Consider the following 19,330-nt stretch of genomic DNA (forward strand, 5'->3'; position numbering starts at 1 on the left):
ACCACTGCCAAAAACAAAACAAACTGGCTCTTTATTGTCAGCAAATGGTGAATCCTCAAAGCAAAGGCGTTTGGAGAGACAGCAGATGTGCTCGTCTCCAAACACATTCTCAGGAAGAAACCAAGTCAGCCGTATGCCATAATTACACAACTGAGTGTTTCAGTGTCTTCCCACCTTGTTTCACTTTGCTTTTACAGAGTATTTGTGAACACCAAGATGGTTTGTCATGCATTGAATTTAGTAATTGGCTGATTTAACTGTAAATTCTTGACTTAATTAGCAAAGATGTTTTAGCACCGCCACTGTGCGTCATCTTGTACAGTGGCAATGAAATGAAGACATGCTTTGAAGGAGATGAGCATGCAAAACTTGAGTCCTCTGTTAACTGCCTGGCTCTTACTCAGATAGAAACTACCAAACCAAGATGATTTACATGACCAGGTTGGGAATATTAGTGAAATCAAAGTACAGGTTGTAAACATTGGTTGAATGCAATGGAATCACAACAGTATTTCAACATGGAAGAGTTCTGATGGCTCAAAAATAGTGTGCTGTACATGTTTCTGGCATGGTTAAAGTGTGTCTCCCCCCTTAAAAGATAAGATTACTCGATGGTAATTAATGATCATTCATGGAAGAGCATGTCTTTCTTCAAGAGAAGAGCATCTTTCATCATGACAATGCCCATGCTGACAGAGCCTGAATAGTCACCAAAATGGTGGATTGAGTGGTGAATTGATCCTTCACCATTCTAGATGGTGGTAAATTACACCACAGCAAATACAGGCTGCACTGCTGACACGTAGAGAACCAACGCTCTATTAAATAATATTACACTGGTGATTATTATTATGTTACTCCCAGCAACAGTCAGACAGCGTACCTGATTGGTATGGACAGGCAACCCACTAAGGCTTTGAATGACCATTTAAATAAAAATACACAAGATTTCTCACATTGTTTCCAGAGTGAACTTGAATGGGATCAGATCAGCTACATGTTAGTGCAAAAGTGGTGTGCAGACTTTTTTAGCGTTCACCTTTTGGTCATGCGTGAAACCAAATCTCCATGTGACTTTATTTTATATTAGATCACTGCTCTAGGCCATAACCTGGTAGGACATGTGGGATGGTTGCCAGATACAAGGTTTTTGAGATGAGAAAAGAAGACAGCTGCCCCTCCCCCACTCACTACAAGCATCTCCTGTCCACAGCACAATCTGAAAGTCCAGCACCAACGAGGATTCCCTGAGAGCTCAGTGGGATAGCTCTGATTGGCTGCATGTCAGGGGGCTATCTAAACACAGGGAAGACTTGCAGCTGGGTTTTCTTACTGACAATCGATCATGTGAATTTCACACTACCTTTTTTGGACACAAAATATTCCCAAGGTCTTTTGGCACTTGGCCAATGCATTATTAACAGAGCTGTACTGTGTGAAAGGGAAATTACTTAATTTACATAGAAATATCAAGGACACGGTTTTATAAACAGATAAAAGACGAAAGTGTGAAGCTAAACAGGAGGCTTCGCTACCTATCTCTTCATGCTCAAAGGCATAGTGTGAATAAGGACCCCTTTGTAAAAGTTAGTCTGTCATATTTTCTCAGAGATTGTATAGTATATAGCAGATCTCACATTGTTTCACATTGTTATTGTTGACACATTCGTAATCATGTGGTTTACTGCCATCTTGCTACAGGAGACAGCACCAATCTACAACTATTCCACAGAGGTTGTTTTTTTTTGGGAAAGGGACTTAACACCCCTCTCTATTTCATTATTTTGTGTTTAGTCTGAGCAGAGAGCTGAAGTGGCTTCGACTCAGATGGTTGCTGGGCTGTGGCAAATGGTAGGGCTTTTTCAGCGTTTGTGTTTCAGTTTCTTGCATCACCTGAACAATTGCTATGAAGCAAAGTATCCACAAAACTTAAATAACAGAAAAAGCCACAGGATAACCAAATTCAAGCTATTTAATCTCAAACTATCTGGACAGTTTCAGTTACACTTCACTTAGACTGTTGAACATGCTTCCAGACAGCTGTGCAAACTCAAATTCCAACTCTAACAAAAAAAAAGTTTCTTGAAATTGTGCACGTTGTAATAAATTTCAGGTTCCTAAAAAATAGTACTTTCAAGATGTGAGGATAGTTGGCTTTCTAACCATACCTTTAAAAACGGTAACAAGTTATCACTTATTAATATTACAAAACCAATATGCATATTCCTAATATAGAAAGATAGTCACAACAAGCTATCTTTAAGATGAATACCATTGAAAGCTACTACCGCAAGATAACACATAGCAGCCTGCTAGCTATCAACAGAACAAGCTAATGCAAGACCTTTCCAGAAAGAATACATTTTTTGTTTTATCTTTAGTGGTTGCACTTCAAGGTCGAAGAAACTGGAATCAGTAAATTCTTTGTTGACGTGTTGTTTTAACCCTTTCTGCATTCACAAATGGATCTAGAATATTAAAGAAAAAAAGCCCGTGCCAAGATTGGTTTGCTTTCCCCTTGGCTAAATGCCAGGTGTTCTGTGGGCAGGTTTAGCTGGGTACAATGTATATCACTAAAACGCTAAAACCGTCGAAATCCTTTCCACTTGTAATATAAAAATAATGCTCTTGCCACTTGTGCAGGCAAGTTAAGTTGGAAATTCCTGAATATTTCACCTTCTCTGGATGCATAAAAACCAATACACTTTTTTTTCTCCAAAAAAAGAAGGGAACCACAAGAAATGTGTTTCATTTCTGGCAGCCCAGGGGCACTTCACTAACCCCAACAATGTTTACAGTGCCTATTTTTATGAGAAGGACTTCCCCAACTTTCTAAAAAAACAATGTTGTTTTGCTGAAAAGCTAGTGCTGGTGCACGATGCAGTGCCTTCCCTCCCTTCATCTCCCTCCCATCTGTTGCTGCTAGCAACACTCCTGGTTGTCGCAGAACAGATGTGTGATGGATCAGTTAAGTAAGCCTATTGTCAGCTAGTGATAAATAAATAGCTTTCAAGCTATTTGAAAATCAAAAATGAATCAAAGCCTTTCTTTATTCGGGTGTAATGTCTGGAGTTTGAGACTGCGTTCTTGTCTAATGTTAGTGTACAGTAACTCAGTGTTGCAACTGTATATTACACATTGAATGATCTGCATGTTTAACTATTCGCAACGATGAATGGTTTACATAAGATGTGTCTAATGGAAATGAATATTAATCAGCGCAGAATACACGTCCACCCCATACACCCTGTCTTTAGCCGCAAGCTTCTGCTATTCAACAATTTGATCACTATTTAGCATTTTTAATAGTTAATGCCTTGCTACTTAAAGGAGTAGCATTTTATTTATACTTTCAAATTTTACATGTATATCAATGACTGTACCTATAAAATACAGTTCTAAATTTCCAAAAGAATGTCAGATTCAATAAGAAACTCAAGATTTTCTGACATTTTTAAAATCCTGGATATCCTACTAAATATGTCCATTCTTGTCCAGACTGCTCATGCCATGCATGGAAGCCTGAATATATACTCTGAAAACTTGGCAAAAATATCTTTGGAAAAAATGTTAAATGACAACATTTGCCCATATGCCAAATGCCTCAGAAACAGAATGTGCCCAAGGCTTGTGTCTATTAACAAAAGTTTAGTTTTGTGGTTTTTGCTATATTTAAAAAAAATGTTGAACATCACTTGCCATTACCGGCTGGCTGCATGTTAGATCTTGTAGATAGTAAGTGGTTTAAGCCTGAAAGAAAATTTTGGTGTCTAGTCTCAGCTAGACCCCATTCACCAATAACCACTGAGTTCTTTAGGCAATGAGGTATCAACCAGACCCCAGACGGTAAGGGAACATGACATGTAAACTTTCACAATCTATTAGCTATTCATTTCACACATCGACTAAATTGTGAGTCTGTGCATGCACTGGCATCCATGTATCCTGTTCCAACTGAACTGCTCTCCCTGCCGATGGAATCACCCCACACCTTCCAAAACGGAATGCTTCCATTACCGCCAAGGGAAAGAATCCCTAAGGGTGTGGGGACAGACACACGGACACAAACAATGACAAAACAGAACTGTTAGCCACGGCCCACAACTGCCAGGCCCAAATACATCCCATATTAAAAATAGAACGTATGTCAGTACTGCCACCACAGACCTGCCAACACACCACCACTCTAGCTCATCACAGCCTTTCTTCTCTGACTCCCAACTTGACTGAGAGAAAATAACTATGTTCCTTGTGAAGGCCTTATGATCCCTGCTGAATTTGCTCCCAGCTTGGCTCCTCACCGCCCATTTGTTTGGCTCGGTCATATTCCCCCACCAACTTCCCACACATCATGCTCATAAAATAAAACCCAGCTAAGAAATGCTCCCACACAAACGCAGGGAGTTACTGAAATTAAATTAAATTAAATTAAATTATCCTCCCCTGGGAGACTGCCCAGACTGCCATTTCCCCACCCTTTTTACTCTCTCGTTTGCCCCAATCACGGACTCAGGTGCGCTCCATTGCCATGGTTCTTAACCCTGCCCATTCTAATATCTGACAGTCTTCTCTCCCACAGGTTCTGCAGCCCTTCTCTTCTGGCATTAAGACATCAGTTCTAATTGAACAGATGTTTTTACTGTGCTCTCTGCAACCTTTCAGCAAGTGAATCAACGTAATATTACTGCAGCACCATGACATTTATTTCTGAAGCAATCCATTTGGAGTGCTGCACTGTGTTTTCCACTGGGGCCTATATAGAACCAGTAAGCAGTTCAGAAGAGGAATGCAAGTGTTTATGCCGTAGAGGTAATTTGGCTGAGGTTAGTTCCGAGCAAAAACAAGCACTAAAAACACATTCAGACAATTATGCAGCATGCCTAAAGGGCAGATTCATGCAACAAAGGCCATCTGATAAACAACAGAATGTGTCTGAATCATAAATCTCAAAGGAATTTAATTCCACAAACAAATCTCACAAAAACAGTACTGTTGAGAACAGCAGTGGCTGGTGTTTGTATCACAAAAAAGCCCTACAGAAACATGGTGTGGTAAATTCTTTCATAAACATCAAAGTGGATTTGTGGCTATTTTCCAAAAGCCCTTCCCTCATTGCTTCTGAGGTTCTCCAGAAAATAGACATGTTTGTCTTAAATGTGCCCTTCAACACCTACATTTGTCTTAACATGGCAGAGGTGTCCAAAGAGCCTGCAAAAATAGATCACTTATTTGATCACAAATCCAACATAACCTGAGTGCAGGTAATACCTTCCAGTTGTGGCTGAACAAAATCGTAAGTTGACAATAGGCTGACAGTGGGTTGAATATGGGACCCCATTGGGAATCGAAAGAGGAAAAGAAGTTTCCACAAACCCAGAGATCCAGAGGAAGCCATCAATTCTGTTTTTTGTTTTGGATGTTTCAAATGAGCCAAGAAACTAAGCAGCATGGCAAGATTTATGACAATGAACTCTCTCAGAAAGAATGTGGAAAATATTCCAAGCATACGGGGGAATTCTACCTTTGAGTAAACGCATGTGAGCCGTTGAAATCAGGCTTGGCGCAGTGGGAGTCTGAGTACTTGATGTGTGCGGGATGGTTTGGTAACGGCAGAGAAAGAAAGGCTGTGCTGCACCTGAGCATAATGAAGTCCCTGGCTGCTCTTCTGACATCATTGTTCAAGTCACTGACCTGGTAAGGAAGGTCTCAATCATTAAACTGTTATCAACTCAGCACCTTCATATTTAAATAAAAGCAGCTTTAGAAAATTATGGAAACTTTTATTTAAAAACCCAGTACACTCCACTTCTGTACCAGGAAATTCATCCCTTAATCAGCACAGGGGCCCTGATTAATCTAATAGCAGCAAACTACGAGAACACCTTATGAGCTTTATTAAAAATGAGCCAAAAATACAAAGATGATGCTTTTAAGACTTAACTTTGGTTGGCATTAGAACACTGAGAAGACTTTTGGTTAATGTTTTTGCGTCTGATAATATCACTCAAGGTGATTAGGTGACCAAGTGTCAACGGCCACCATTGACCTTCACATCATGTTGTATTTTCAAAAAGTTGGTTTCTGTAAAGTGCACTGAGTGCCAATGATGAACAGCATTGTATTGAATTTGACTCATTGATACTGGTCTTCTGCAGATTTACTTCACAAACTACTTTAACATTGCAGAAGGCTGCCACCTATCAGGAGACAAGAGACCACTGCATGACAACCTAACTTTCCTATGAGCTGAGTGCTGCCAGAGGAACATTACAGTGTTGAAATGCATTGTGGAATGGAAACTTTGCTTCTTTACATTGCTCTCCTTGTTTGTCTGTTGGCGATTACATATTGTCCATAGCCATAAACACAGAATACACAAATACATACGCAGCACATTGAGTTGCACCCGCTGTCGGAAATGTGCTTTATAAATAAAGTTTGATTGATTGATTGATTGATTGATTGACACATGGAAACACACACCAGCACAAAAACAAATTCCTCTCAACATTCTTGTCCTACTTACTGAAGGAAAGGAATTCAACAACCTCTACATTCTCTACCAATTCATTCTTCTGTCAAGCTGTTGGCATACAGAGACTTAAATGTAATTGTAATGTAATTCAGGATAATTCAGATGTATTTTACACTAATCAATGTATTTTCCTCTGGATTACCTCAAGTGCAAGATTCTTCCTGTAGTCTTGATACTATGGGAAAGATCGCTTAGAGCACTTCTCCTGCAAGAAGCCAAGGGGTAACCCCCCATAATCAACTAATCACTAGGATCCATATTAGTATCAGTCTCAGTACTAGTACCCTCTGTCTTAGTACGATCATCATCATCATCAGTATCAGCATCATTACATTATAGCAGCCAGTCTTATTCAGAGTGACTCACAGAGAAGAGAGCATAAACGTATCTACTTCAATCTAGTTAAATAAGCAACACTGCCAGACTTGGCTAACAACATTACCAGAGACAGTGGACATATGAATTTTCATCAATATCAGCATCAATACCATTATCAATATTGCTTACATTATTACCATTATTAGGTTGATGTACAGAGGAAGCTTGCTTAGGGGTAAGATGGGGAATATGGCGCAAAAAATAATATCACTATACGTCTGGGTTGTGTGTGTGTGTGGTTGTGGGAGGGAGGGAGGTAGCAATATGTACCATGATAAACTGATTTTTTGATACTGTGCTTTTAGGGAAGTACAAGAGTTCTACTTGGTTTAGTTGATGTCTTTGCCTAAGGGCTCCAAATGAATTCTATTCATGGAAGGAGATAAAATGCAATGTGTTATTTTCCTACTGATCAAAATCAAAAGGTCAGACTTCAACACGCATACTGAATCTGTCACTTGTCTTAAAACTAATCAGATATCTCCATTCATGATCTTGACAGGGTGATGGTGAGACGGATTTTAAGACTGCCGAAGACGAATACAGATAAGGAGAGCAAAATCCAGCAAGGATTTGAAAAACAACAGCCGCGGTTCTGTTGTTTGAAAATCTGGGATTAGAAGCAACTGATAAACACGCTTATTAAAAACCTCAGCTATAAAAAGTTGATTATAGTGACAAGCCAAGGCCTGAAGATGGCCAAAACTATGTGGACACCCCTTCTGCTTGAGCTGCCCCAATTAACTGTAAGAGCTGTTATAGTGAATTGGAAATGTCTAGGAGCAACAATAACTCAGCCGACCAAGCGGTAGCCCACACAAGCTCACAGAACAGGATCGCCAAGGGCTGAAGCACGTAGCGCGTAAAAATAGTCTGTCCTCGGTTGCAACTGAGTTCCAGGCTGCCTCTGGAAGCAATGTCAGCACAAGAACTGTTCATCAGGAGCTTCATGAAAGGGGTTTCCAGCCACACACAAACTTAAGATCACCATGCGCAATGCCAAGTGTCAGTGGTGCAAAGCACAACGCCATTGGACTCTGGAGCAGTGGAAATGTGTTTCCTGGAGTGATGAATCACGCCTCAGGCCTTATCGCCAAACATCAGTGCCTGGCCTCACTAATGCTCTTGTGGCTGACTAATTCCTGCAGCCATGTTCCAAAATCTAGTGGAAAGCCTTCTCAGAAGAGTGCAGGCTATTACAGCAGCAAAGGTGGTGCCAACTCCATATTAATGCCCATGGATTTAGAATGAGATGTTCAACAAGCACATATGGGTGTGATGTTTGGGTGTCCACATACTTTTGGCCATGTACAGTACATCTGAGATAAAGGGTTTGCTGGGTGGTGTGCCGTGCTAAAGCGTGAGTACTTGATGCAGAGATGTCGTGCTACAGCCAACTCTGCAGTCCCATGAAGTGGCTCACAACCTTCAGCGGCATTGCCCAGGGAGTGGTTCATTTACCAGGGCATCCCCCACCTCATTGCACAAGCTAATGACTTCTCTGGTGAATCAGGCACCTGCAGGGCAACAGCTGAGCAGCTCAGAAAAAACTTTTTTTTTAAACTTGGCAGCATGTCTTTTAAATGATGTATGTGGTAATCTGAGCTCTCTGGATTTGATAAAGGATGTGGCCGCAATGGTGCAGGACAGGCTTACAAATACAACTGGGTTTGCCGGCTACCAGTGATTTATGATTTTTGCTTTGATCTAGCTTGATGGTAAAGTTGAAATTTATTATATCAATCAGTAACCAATGATACGCTCTGTAATCTGGAAAATCTTGTAAACAGAAAACCCTGGAACTTTTGCTCCTTTGGCCAGTTTCCTAGTTAGTACTGCAGACTCTGTCTGCTCATTCAGTCCTAACAATGTCTCTCCTGGTTTGGCTCACCAAATCTGTAAGACTTTTTCCTGCCTACAGAAGCTTAAAACTTTTCAAAAGATTCACCCACAAAACAATTTATTAAAACTGATTAAGTAGTCAGCAAATGTAAGCTAACAATGGCAAGACAACTTGAGAGAAACTGCATTTATGTTGATTACATACAGAATAATACCCCACAATTTACACATGCCATCTTTGCATGAACCTAATGAATCAATATGGTATCACATAGCATTATTATTATTTAGGCCAAATGAGTCTTAGCTGACCATGAGAGCGGCACTCGCAGTCCATGCCAATACCCCAAACGTTATACTGTAATCTACATAAAGGTCAGGTCAGACTACACATTGACCTAAGGATGAGGTGTTTTCTTTAGCTTGCAGAGAGAAGCCAGTAGGTCTGGCTTTAAGTACAACAATGAAAAGACAAACTAATAACATTAAGATACTCTTTGGCCTGATAGAATAACATCAAACAAGTGGACCTTGAAGCAGCCCTGAGACTGCCCAGAAAGCACACCATGAAACTATCAATAAATGTCCTGCCAGAGCTGAACACTCAGTGTGTTCAAAAACCCAGAAATATTTCCAGACCCAGTATATTTATCCACAATCTAATATCTGACAGTAATAATATCCAAATAAAATATTTTATTTGATTAACTCAAATTCTTACATGAATAAGTTTTAAAACATGGCATGGTTGAGTGTTTGTTTTTGAGCAGAAATTGTTTTCATTTCCTTATCAGATGAAGGTTTTTGACCAAAAGCTTAGCTCTCGAATGAGCTCTTGTGAAATTTACAATGGAGAAAATGTTCAGATGTTCTTCTTTTTGAATTGTGCAGTGTACATAAAACAGAGTTCTACTCTGGGTTTTAAGTAAGAATAACTTACTTTAGGATCCAGAGTAAAAAAACTGTAACACCTGCACTACAACAGCCCATGAGTTGTAAAATATGTAGTAATTCCACTTATAAATTTCAGAGATACTGAAATTCAGTGATTGCTGTATTGAATTACGCATACTAATCTAGCACGAGGCATAGGAAATGCAGACTAATGTTACCAGTAATGTGAAAACGTTGAACTGTCTTGTGAAAAGTAACATGCTGGCACTCTTTCCTACTGTATGTTTTAGGGTGAAAGGCCCCAGAAAGCCTCTGTCCAACTCCCCCCGTCCTCTGCTGACATTTGTGGTTCTCCCAGGGCACCTTCTCTCCTTCTCTCTCTCCCAATGTGGAATCCAGGCCTAGAAGGTTCTTTCCTGGCTCTTTTTTGCCCTAGCAGTTTGGAGGTTTCTCCTCACTACCTTGAATATTGTCCTTATCCCAGGGTAGACTAAATCCCTCTCAAGCATGTCCTCAACAGTTAATTGACCTTAGGAATAAGAAATATTGATAAATGAATAGATGTTAAGCAACATTAACAACAATTACTAGCTGCATTTGAACATTTTTTTTTTTTAAATTGTCCTGCAACAGTATTGATCAGAAAGAATGAACACTCCATTAACTCACACTGAAAGAATCGGGGACCTCCGAGAAATATCGTTCCTCCCGTCCAAACATCAGAAAGAATGATTAATACTTTGTGTATGAATGCTCTTTTTAAAATATATTTACATTCTAGGGTTTACATTTTAGGGGACTGAGAGAGAGGGAGAGACATGTGACAAGGGTTGCATGGCCAGATTCAAGCTGCTGATCTCTCAGCTTGTAATGAGCATGTAGACAGTGCTCAACAGGCTATGCCATGACATTCCCTTTTGTATGAAAGTTAAACAGCATCAAGATATGTGTTCCAGATCTCAGGTTTTTCTTCACATAGTTTTGCACGAGCCCTCAGGAAACAGTACAATATGGAGTAAAGTATATTTAAAACAATTGATATGAAAAAACAATCAATACATTTCTGCATATAACATGTAAGAAAATATATTGCATATTGATGAGGCTGACACTGTCAGTTGATAGTGCAGTTTTCTCCAGCAGACCATTTGTGTGGGTGGTATGGCACGCAGAGGCTCCTTTTGATTCCAAAAAAGTCACAAATGCAAAGTTTTAAATAAAAAAAAGGTCAAATATCTGTCAGTTTACACAAAGAAGCGACGAAAAAACATTTTTCTCAAAAGACAAACTGCTAACAATTAATCTTACACTTAGTCAATTCAAGTTTCACAAGTGGAAATGGGTAGTAAAACCTTTAATCCCACAGCTGAACATCTAGACGAGCACTCAAGTGTTTTCTTCATTCTCTGTGTGAGGATTATGAATGCAACTGTGAAATGAAAAACACTTCGAGGCTCAATTGTAGGCAGGAGAGTAAAGCACAATTTCTCTGTAAACTCATCCAATTATATGAAATAAAAACTGGCATTGAAATAAAAACATTCTAGTGCTCTGCTCAAGTAAGTTCTTCTTTAAGTAAGGTAACTTATTTTATTCCATTTACTTAAATAAATTCAGCTGTTCAGCAGAGGACGAGTACATTTATATGCATCAATTATTGCTATAATTATTATTAGTAGTCTGCATCAGGTGCAAAGTTCAGAGTTTAAATACTAAATATATATGAAAATTAGATCTAGCTTTGAAAGTCAAATCACCACTAATGACAGATTCAAGCACAATTTGAAATATAACTGCAAACAACAATACCAGAGTCAAGTCAGCCAGTGCAATGTTCAATTTCTGTTACACGGATATTGTAGAATTACAGTGGAACATGCACTGATGTCTTAAACCTCAGAACAGCTACCTGCAGCCCAATTTCACTATTATTCTTTAATATGAAGAACCGAAGAAATCCAGTGGCCATTTTTTTCATCCAATTACAAACTTTTGCCATTCTTCTGTTTGAAGGTAGTCTTAACGTATCATTTCAAATGTGTTCCTACCCATATCATCATATCAAAATATATACGTGTCTACACAAAAAGGACTGCTGTAATGGTGCTGGTTATAACCTACTAAAAATGCACAACACATTTTTTTGTATTTATCTTAACAGCATGAAAGCGAAAAATGCCCAAAGATCGAGCTCATGCCTTTGCCCGGGACATAATACATTGTCTTTATTTTCAGGGTTTATTAAGGTGTGGTGGCACACACAAGTGTCAGCATGCATTACAGTAGGGGGCACCCAAAGCTCAATCAACAATTTCCTTTACATGATGACATCTTTCATTTATCTTTGATATTTCAACAGTGATACATATCAGCAATTCATATTCAATTGATTTTAATACTAACACTAGCAGTAATACACAAGTGATTCGAATTACCCCACATCCTCATGATCTATGATCTCATTGGCCAATACACCCTCAAATTAACCAAATATCCACCATAAAAATAAAAACAATAAAAACAAAAACAGCAATACAAAATTTAATTTAAATTAAAATGAGTAGAAAATACAAAACTTGTAATGTTTTGTAATGGTTGAGGATCAGACATACATATACTGTGTATATACGAGTATGGATTTTTTTTAGATTGGGTTTGCCTCCAACTTCACATGTGCATAATCTTACAACCTAAATTAAAGGGACAGTTCACTTTCTGGAGTTTTTTGCTATTACTTCAGTTATAGTGTATTTTTGACGGGCCCCAATGTTTTTTTTGTGTTGGGTGAAGGATATTTTAGATACTTACAGAAGTCCCTAATGGCCTGCCAACTTTACAATAGCAAGTACGAGGGCATTTGGTGGTCCGTGGTCTAAAGCAAGAATGTACAATGTACTTTGAGAAGCTCCTAAACAGCTGTACAAGCTACTTTGGATGACTTGTTTCTTGCTTTCCACCACCAGGTATGTACCAAATTTCAAGACCCCTCAATACTGAGATGGTCCGCTTCAAAAAGAGAGACTTTGAAGCCAGGGTGCCTGAAATCCAACAGCACTGCTCCACTGTGTTCAACAAAGGCATCTCACTTTTTAAATATAGGTGACACAAGTATGCAATTTTGAAACAGGATCTACGTAAGGTATTCTTCATTTACCGTTCTCTGCATTCTTATTTTGTTTGTCCCCAGTGCAGGTTCCCTTAAAATATCATCAGACTGTGTTTTATGCACTCAGGGGTGCTCAGAGAGAAAATACAGTATAACAGAATGAAGAAATGCTCCCACATAGTTTCTTCCCAATTGTACTGCTTTCGACGTTTCGGTCCATGACCTTCAGCTGAGCAGACTTGTGCCGTATTTTTGAAATATTCCCAGTTGCTTCAAAATGGCATAGAATAAAAATGTGATGGATATAAGGAGTACAGCCAGGCATGGAACCTGAAGGTTGCAGGTTTGACTCTCATTTAGCATTCAGCCGTTGTACCCTGGACCAAGGTACTCAACCTGAATTTCTTCAGTATATACCAAGCTATATTAAATGGATACTGAGACAAAATGCCAAAGCTGTGTAAATCGCTCTGGATAATAGCATTCGCTAAAAGCCAGTAATATAGAAGCTTGTGAATACACAGAAGAGACATTTGTGAATTTCCTGCATGAGAAACGTTGATCAATGTTGCCTTTCAAGGGATTTCTAAGAGAGATTAAACCCATCAACATTCACATTAGCCATTCTACCTTCCCAGACATTTACAACAGGTCAGATGAAAATTTTGCCCAGTGGACAAATTCAATCAGAGCTGGGTATAGACAGCAGTCTCTGTTTCCAATGATATCTTTGGTTGGAATGGAGGAGAACCTCTGTTATCTGAAATAAATGAAAAAAAGACAAATTGAGAAACAGTGGAGGGGGGTGCCAGGCAACACAAACTTCCTGATGTCAAGCAGGGTTACTACTGCCACATACGTTTACTCTGTTATGCTTCTCTGTGCTGGTTTTAGGAAGATTCCAAGGCCCCTGACTAACAGGTCCCCTTAAACCTCACAAATTGTGCTGTAATTGTGCAGGGATGGGGTGGCCTGGGTTTGTGAAACCCAAAAACTCTGGGTGGGGTCCCTGACCCCCAATCTTAGCAATACCACCAGTTTGACTGAAGTATGCGTCCCAGTTTAAACCAACGTCAATTTTAATGAGGTCTACCCTAAATCTTAACAATACTAGCTTGACTGAGGTCTACACCCCAGCATTACCTGTGTCAGCATGAATGAGGTCTAAGCCTGGTCTTACCTGTGTCATCTTAACTGAGGTCTAAGCCTGGTTTTACCCATGTCAGCTTAAGTGAGGTCTAAGCCCTGGTCTTACCCGGGTCAGCTTAAGTGAGGCCTAAGCCTTGGTCTTACCCATGTCAGCTTAAGTGAGGTCTAAACCCTGGTCTTACCCGGGTCAGCTTAAGTGAGGTCTAAGCCTTGGTCTTACCCATGTCAGCTTAAGTGAGGTCTAAGCCCAGGTCTTACCTGTGGCGGCTTAACTGAGGCCTAAGCCTGGTCTTACCTGTTTCAGCTTAACTGAGTTCTAAGCCTGGTCTTAACCGTGTCAGCTTAAGTGAGGTCTAAGCCCTGGTCTTACCCGGGTCAGTCTGTGCTCGCCCAGCCGGGCTCCTGTGCTGGCCCTCAATGTGGGCGGTCATCTCCTGCCGAGTGGGGGTGGAGTGGCCACACTGTAGGCAGCTGTAGCGCCCTCTGGTGTGCTCCCAGAGAATGCGGCTGCTGAAAGATTGCCCTGAGCAGGGGGGGGAAGGGGAGAACAGACTCAAGAAAGCTTTTTCAGCCCATCAAACCTGAAAGGGTACTCAGTGCAAAAACATTTCCAACCTGGATCATTATATCAAATGAATGCGTCTAATTCACAAAGGAGAAAACATTATGACAACCAAAGCAATGACAAGTTGATTTCATTTACTTGCTCTTTATTGATCTATTATATTAAATTGTTATGAGAGCAGGAAACATCTCTTGCCTGGACGGAGACATAGTAAAGTGATGTTCAGGGATAAACAGGAGATTCATGAAAGCAAAAATTAATTAAGACATAATTATGAAACATCCTTCAACAGCCTTAGAAAGCCTCACATTAAAAGGGTTAGTCTTTGTGAAACAATACTGTTAATACTAACTGCAGCAGCCGGTATTTTCATTAGGAAACGTTTAATCTGTGAAGCAAGCAATGTAAGCAGTCAGATTTCATTACAGGCTGCAATGATGCCTGCAAGACATCCTGCACAAAATCACATCCACACATACAGCCACTCACACAGCACCTTTCACATCCACACACACAACCACTCACACTGCACCTCTCACAAGCACATCCACACACTGCACCTCACATCCACATAAACACACTGCCACACACATACGACCACTCACACAGCACCTCTCACATCCACACATACTGCACCTCTCACATCCATACACACTGCCACACACATACTGCACCTCTCACATCCACACACACTGCCACACACAGCACCTTTCACATCCACACACACAGCACCTCACACATCCACACACACTGCCACACTCACACGCTGCCACACACATAGTGCACCTCTCACATCCACAGTCCTCTCTCTCTCTCTGTCTCTCTTTCTCTCTCACACATGCACACACACGCACATGCACGCACGCACTGCACTGCTCACAGCCAGACAGCCACCGGGGCCAGGGAGGACAGCAGAGGCAGGGGGATGGTGGGACTGCGTGTAGGAAAAGGGAGTTGCTGCTGTTAACACGGGGCAGGAGGAAGCTGTGCAGGACGGCCGGGGGTCAGCATGTACACCGAGCGAGCCAAACAGACCCGTCCCCAGTGAGCAGCTGGCTGGAAGGCAAGCGTAAAGCGCAGCTACAATTAGAGAGTACAGTCAAGGCAGGACAGGGCGAGAGCCACACCCAGGAGGCGGACAGAGAGAAAGCACCAATCAGGTGGCGGGGGTGGGTGGGGTTTCTGTAGCTGTCCCCTGAATGTTAAGCACCATTGGCCAGCCGCCCCCTTGTCTGTGCGTGTGCGGACCGCAGTCTCCGTGCCTCACCTGGACTTCACCTGCACTTATACTCTGACTGCTGGGATGACTGTTCCTTCTGAGCAATAGGGGCCCGGGCGCGTCTGGCAGGACAGTGCACACGACAAAACACACAGTTCACTCAACACCGGAACGGCCCAGGCGCACGCCGTCAAGCTGACTGGCGCCAGCCCCATCTCAACACACTTGTCTCAGAAACAGATAATATCAGAACAAGAATCATCTCCTGACTCTCTGACTCTCCAAAATTTACTGTGGAAAACAGAGTTGATTAAGGCTTGTGGAATTGCGATTTTTGGCCAACACAGAAGAAAGGAACGCGTGAAACTCATTCACCTTGGTTCTTCTTCCAGACAGCGTTCGAGCCCGGCGGGGTGGGTGGAGCTGGGGAGGCGGGGGCGACGGGTCGGCCCGGGCGCTGCCCGGGGGCGGCTGGGGTGGGAGGAGAGGAGGACGCAAGGGGAGAGTAAGGCAGGGGGGAGGGGGGCGTGGCGGAAGGGATGATGGAGCCGGGGGGCGGTCCGGGCTGCAGGGGCTCCGCGGTGAACGCCGCGGTCTCCATGAGAGAGAAGGGGCCGGGGGGCAGGGCAGGAGGTGTGGCAGGGGCCGGGGGGGAGGTAGGGGAGACGGGGGTGGGCGGAGCTAGCGGGGCTTCCTGGGGAAGCCTGTTGACGGTAGCCTGGAGGCTTGCGAGGGGCGGAGCACGGTTGGAAATGCCGGACTCGGCGGCTGTGGGGGCGGGCTCTAACTCCATGGGCTCTTCCTTCATGGGGGTCTGGATGCTGGCGGAAGTACCGGCAGGAGCCGCGGCTTCGTACGCGAGAGCGGTCTCGGCCGTTTCCGTCATCGTCATGGCGCCGGGAGATGTAATTTCCTCCCGGGCAGCCTTGCTCTTGGCCACCTTGGCGCAAGTGTGGAGGTGTTTGAAGAGAGCGCGGTAAGACCGCAGCTTGGCTCTGCAGCTCTCGCACCTGCATCAACAAGGAAACAGCAAGGTGCGTAAGAAGACCACAACAAGACCACAGCTTGGCTATACACATGCAACAAGCTAACAACAAACTCTCATGGCCATACCATGCTTCAACGCACAGCTAACTTTGAACAAAAAAATCATTGCATTTACTTCAGTTTGCAGCTGATCCCATATACCTAGACAATGTGTACAAAAAACTGAAAGTGACTAACAGACCCCGCCTGGAGTACTCCATCTACCTAAAATCATCGCACACTCACAGGAAATAATGGTTAGGCTTGTAGTGGTGCCTCATGTGCTCCATCAGGTGTTGCATGCTGGGAAAAGTACCACTGCAGCCCAGGGCTGAGCAACGAAATGCCTTCCCTTAAAAAATGAGACACAGACAGCAATCCATAAAACAAGGTTTGTAATACATATTACATGGAGTTAAAACTACTTAAAGTTGCCTGAGATAAATCCTACAGTGGATACTATTTTTTTAATGGATTTTTATTCCTCTTTATATTGTCCAGCTAGATACATTACCCACAATCTTAATTTCGCCAGAAAGTGTGGCATTTTAGAATCATGATTCTCAATATCACAGAGAACACTCTCATCCAAAATGGCCACGACTCCCAAAGCTCAGTGCTATGACAATGTACTGGTCATCTTCCTGAATGCTTTCTAAATAGTATATAGATAAGGCAGTCCATCAAAATCTCTAATTAGGGTCTCTTCAGCTGCAGTCCAATTCCTTGACTACCTGCCATGTATGCATGAGCAGATTGTGCTAACCCAAAACCCACTGTTACATTCAGTAACCAACCAAAATATTATCATCTTATGACAAATGTGTACCATCATACTCTTTATGCTCTATTCAGTTGTGGGAAGTAGAAATAGATTTTGGCAGCAATGTTGTGCACCGTGGGACCAGGCCAAAGTGTCCTGACTGTCCTCACCTGGAAGGGACTGCTTGGGGATCTTGTGGCTCTCCACGTGGCTGGACAGCTGCTGCATGTTTGAGAAGGTCTGCTTGCAGCCACGGAATGAACAGGGCAAAATGGTTCCTGTGGGAAAAGAGCAAAAATCTAAACATGTCCTTAAGGAGCAAATATTTGTTAAAAGGCTCTGAACAACATTAGCATTAATGCAAATACCCGAAAAGACAAATCGCGATATACGAACGAATATCCGAATTGTTGCTGCTGTACACGTACCTTGCGTGTTGGTAGATGCTAGCGGTTGTGGGGTCGGATTACATTCGGCGATTCCGGCAGACATCCCTGCCACACTGCTGTCAACAGGCAGGGGAGATCCGGTGGACAGCAGTCTCTGTAGTTCAGACTATCTGGAACACATTGATCATTTTAGCGAAATGATAGAGGGTCGCAACGAGCAAGTATGACAATCGATTTAACTGATTTGACTGAGAAAGCGAAAAAAACCACCGTTTCGTTTTCTGTTCAGTTGTGAATCTATAAGTGTATTGACATTAGTTGGCTAATGTTCTGCATGACATGTTGTGAGGTAACAAAATTTCAAAACATGTGTTGGTCGTAAATGTGAGTGCACTCTATTTTTTCCTTCTTTTTGGACAATACAGGTTTTTTGGACATGTAAACACGAAAAAGCTGTTGGACTGCCACCTAATAGTCGATCTAGTGTGTCTTTATCTGTATAGATATAGGCCTAATGTATCGATAGCTGCAACATTTTATATCAAGCAAGCTAATATTATATTCAAATGCAAGGATCAGCATTTTCCAGAATCACTCACCATAGACTATTTACAACGAGCCTTCACGAAAGATTGGTATATAATTGTACATTAACCAATAAAATATATTGTTTGAAGACAACGAGGAAAGTAGCGTTTGAGACACTGGCACTTCACGAGTTCACCATTTTGGATCTGTATTATCGCGAGAAGAGGACCAAAAAAGGCGTGCTTGTAATGCGGCAAGAAACCAGAAAAGCGCTGTTGTTCTAGTCTTCTAATTTATTAGAAGTTTACATATTACATTTTATATAGTTTAAATATAATATACGTTTCTGGCGTATATTTCATAACGTCTTCACAGCATTTTTGTGCAGTTTTATGAGCGACCGATATTGTACACTGTAAATGCTAGCAATGACGCATCCAAGTGTTCTCCAGAACACATTTATACAGAATAATAATCTGTATTTGCTTGCTGTATTGAGATCTTGAACCTCAGCAGTGTATGACGATAGGTTAGAAACATAACTAAATTAAATTAAGGACTAAATGAAGAGCTGTCTGTACCAGGAATGTCATATAACAATAACAATAATAATAATAATAATAATAATAATAATAATAATAATAATAATAATAATAATAATAATATGTGTGTGTGCAGCTTTTCTGATCTAGCTCAGTACCAAGACAATAGGTCTCAAACTCATTCTGAACATCGCAACTGCACCTGCATGTTGCTTCATTATTCATGTAAATGTCCATATATTAACATTGCCTGGTCTCATTGCATGGTCTGTAAGTTTCCTGATGGCGTACAGTCAGACTACAACTTGCAAATGACATTCTCATTTGACTGTTGCTACATTTCCATCTTCTTCTGCCATCCTTGGTGGCACAATTGTAGCAGAATAACTGTTCA

General features: G+C 41.6%; 1 protein-coding gene across 3 annotated transcripts; it reads right to left on the reverse strand.

The window, feature by feature from the left end:
- Positions 1-10,663: 10,663 nt before the first annotated feature.
- Positions 10,664-18,623, reverse strand: znf414 (zinc finger protein 414). Of its 3 annotated transcripts, XR_004765719.1 has the most exons (8): positions 18,466-18,615; positions 17,906-18,032; positions 17,648-17,755; positions 16,961-17,066; positions 16,064-16,698; positions 15,737-15,810; positions 14,275-14,427; positions 10,664-13,515 (listed from the first exon to the last, which is right to left on the reverse strand). XR_004765719.1 is itself a non-coding variant. In XM_035422049.1 (7 exons), exons 2-7 carry the CDS (start codon positions 17,967-17,969, stop codon positions 13,442-13,444), a joined length of 1,140 nt encoding a protein of 379 aa, XP_035277940.1. In that variant the 5' UTR covers positions 17,970-18,036; positions 18,466-18,623; the 3' UTR covers positions 10,664-13,441. The 3 variants fall into 3 exon arrangements, 2 of the variants coding, with proteins under 2 accessions (XP_035277940.1, XP_035277939.1); XM_035422049.1 differs by lacking the exon at positions 15,737-15,810 and having other exon boundaries at positions 17,906-18,036; positions 18,466-18,623; XM_035422048.1 differs by lacking the exon at positions 15,737-15,810.
- Between the last annotated feature and the right edge of the window lie 707 nt (positions 18,624-19,330).

This window comes from Anguilla anguilla, chromosome 6 (genome assembly GCF_013347855.1).
Source record: "Anguilla anguilla isolate fAngAng1 chromosome 6, fAngAng1.pri, whole genome shotgun sequence".
In the NCBI taxonomy this organism is placed as follows: Eukaryota; Metazoa; Chordata; class Actinopteri; order Anguilliformes; family Anguillidae; genus Anguilla; species Anguilla anguilla.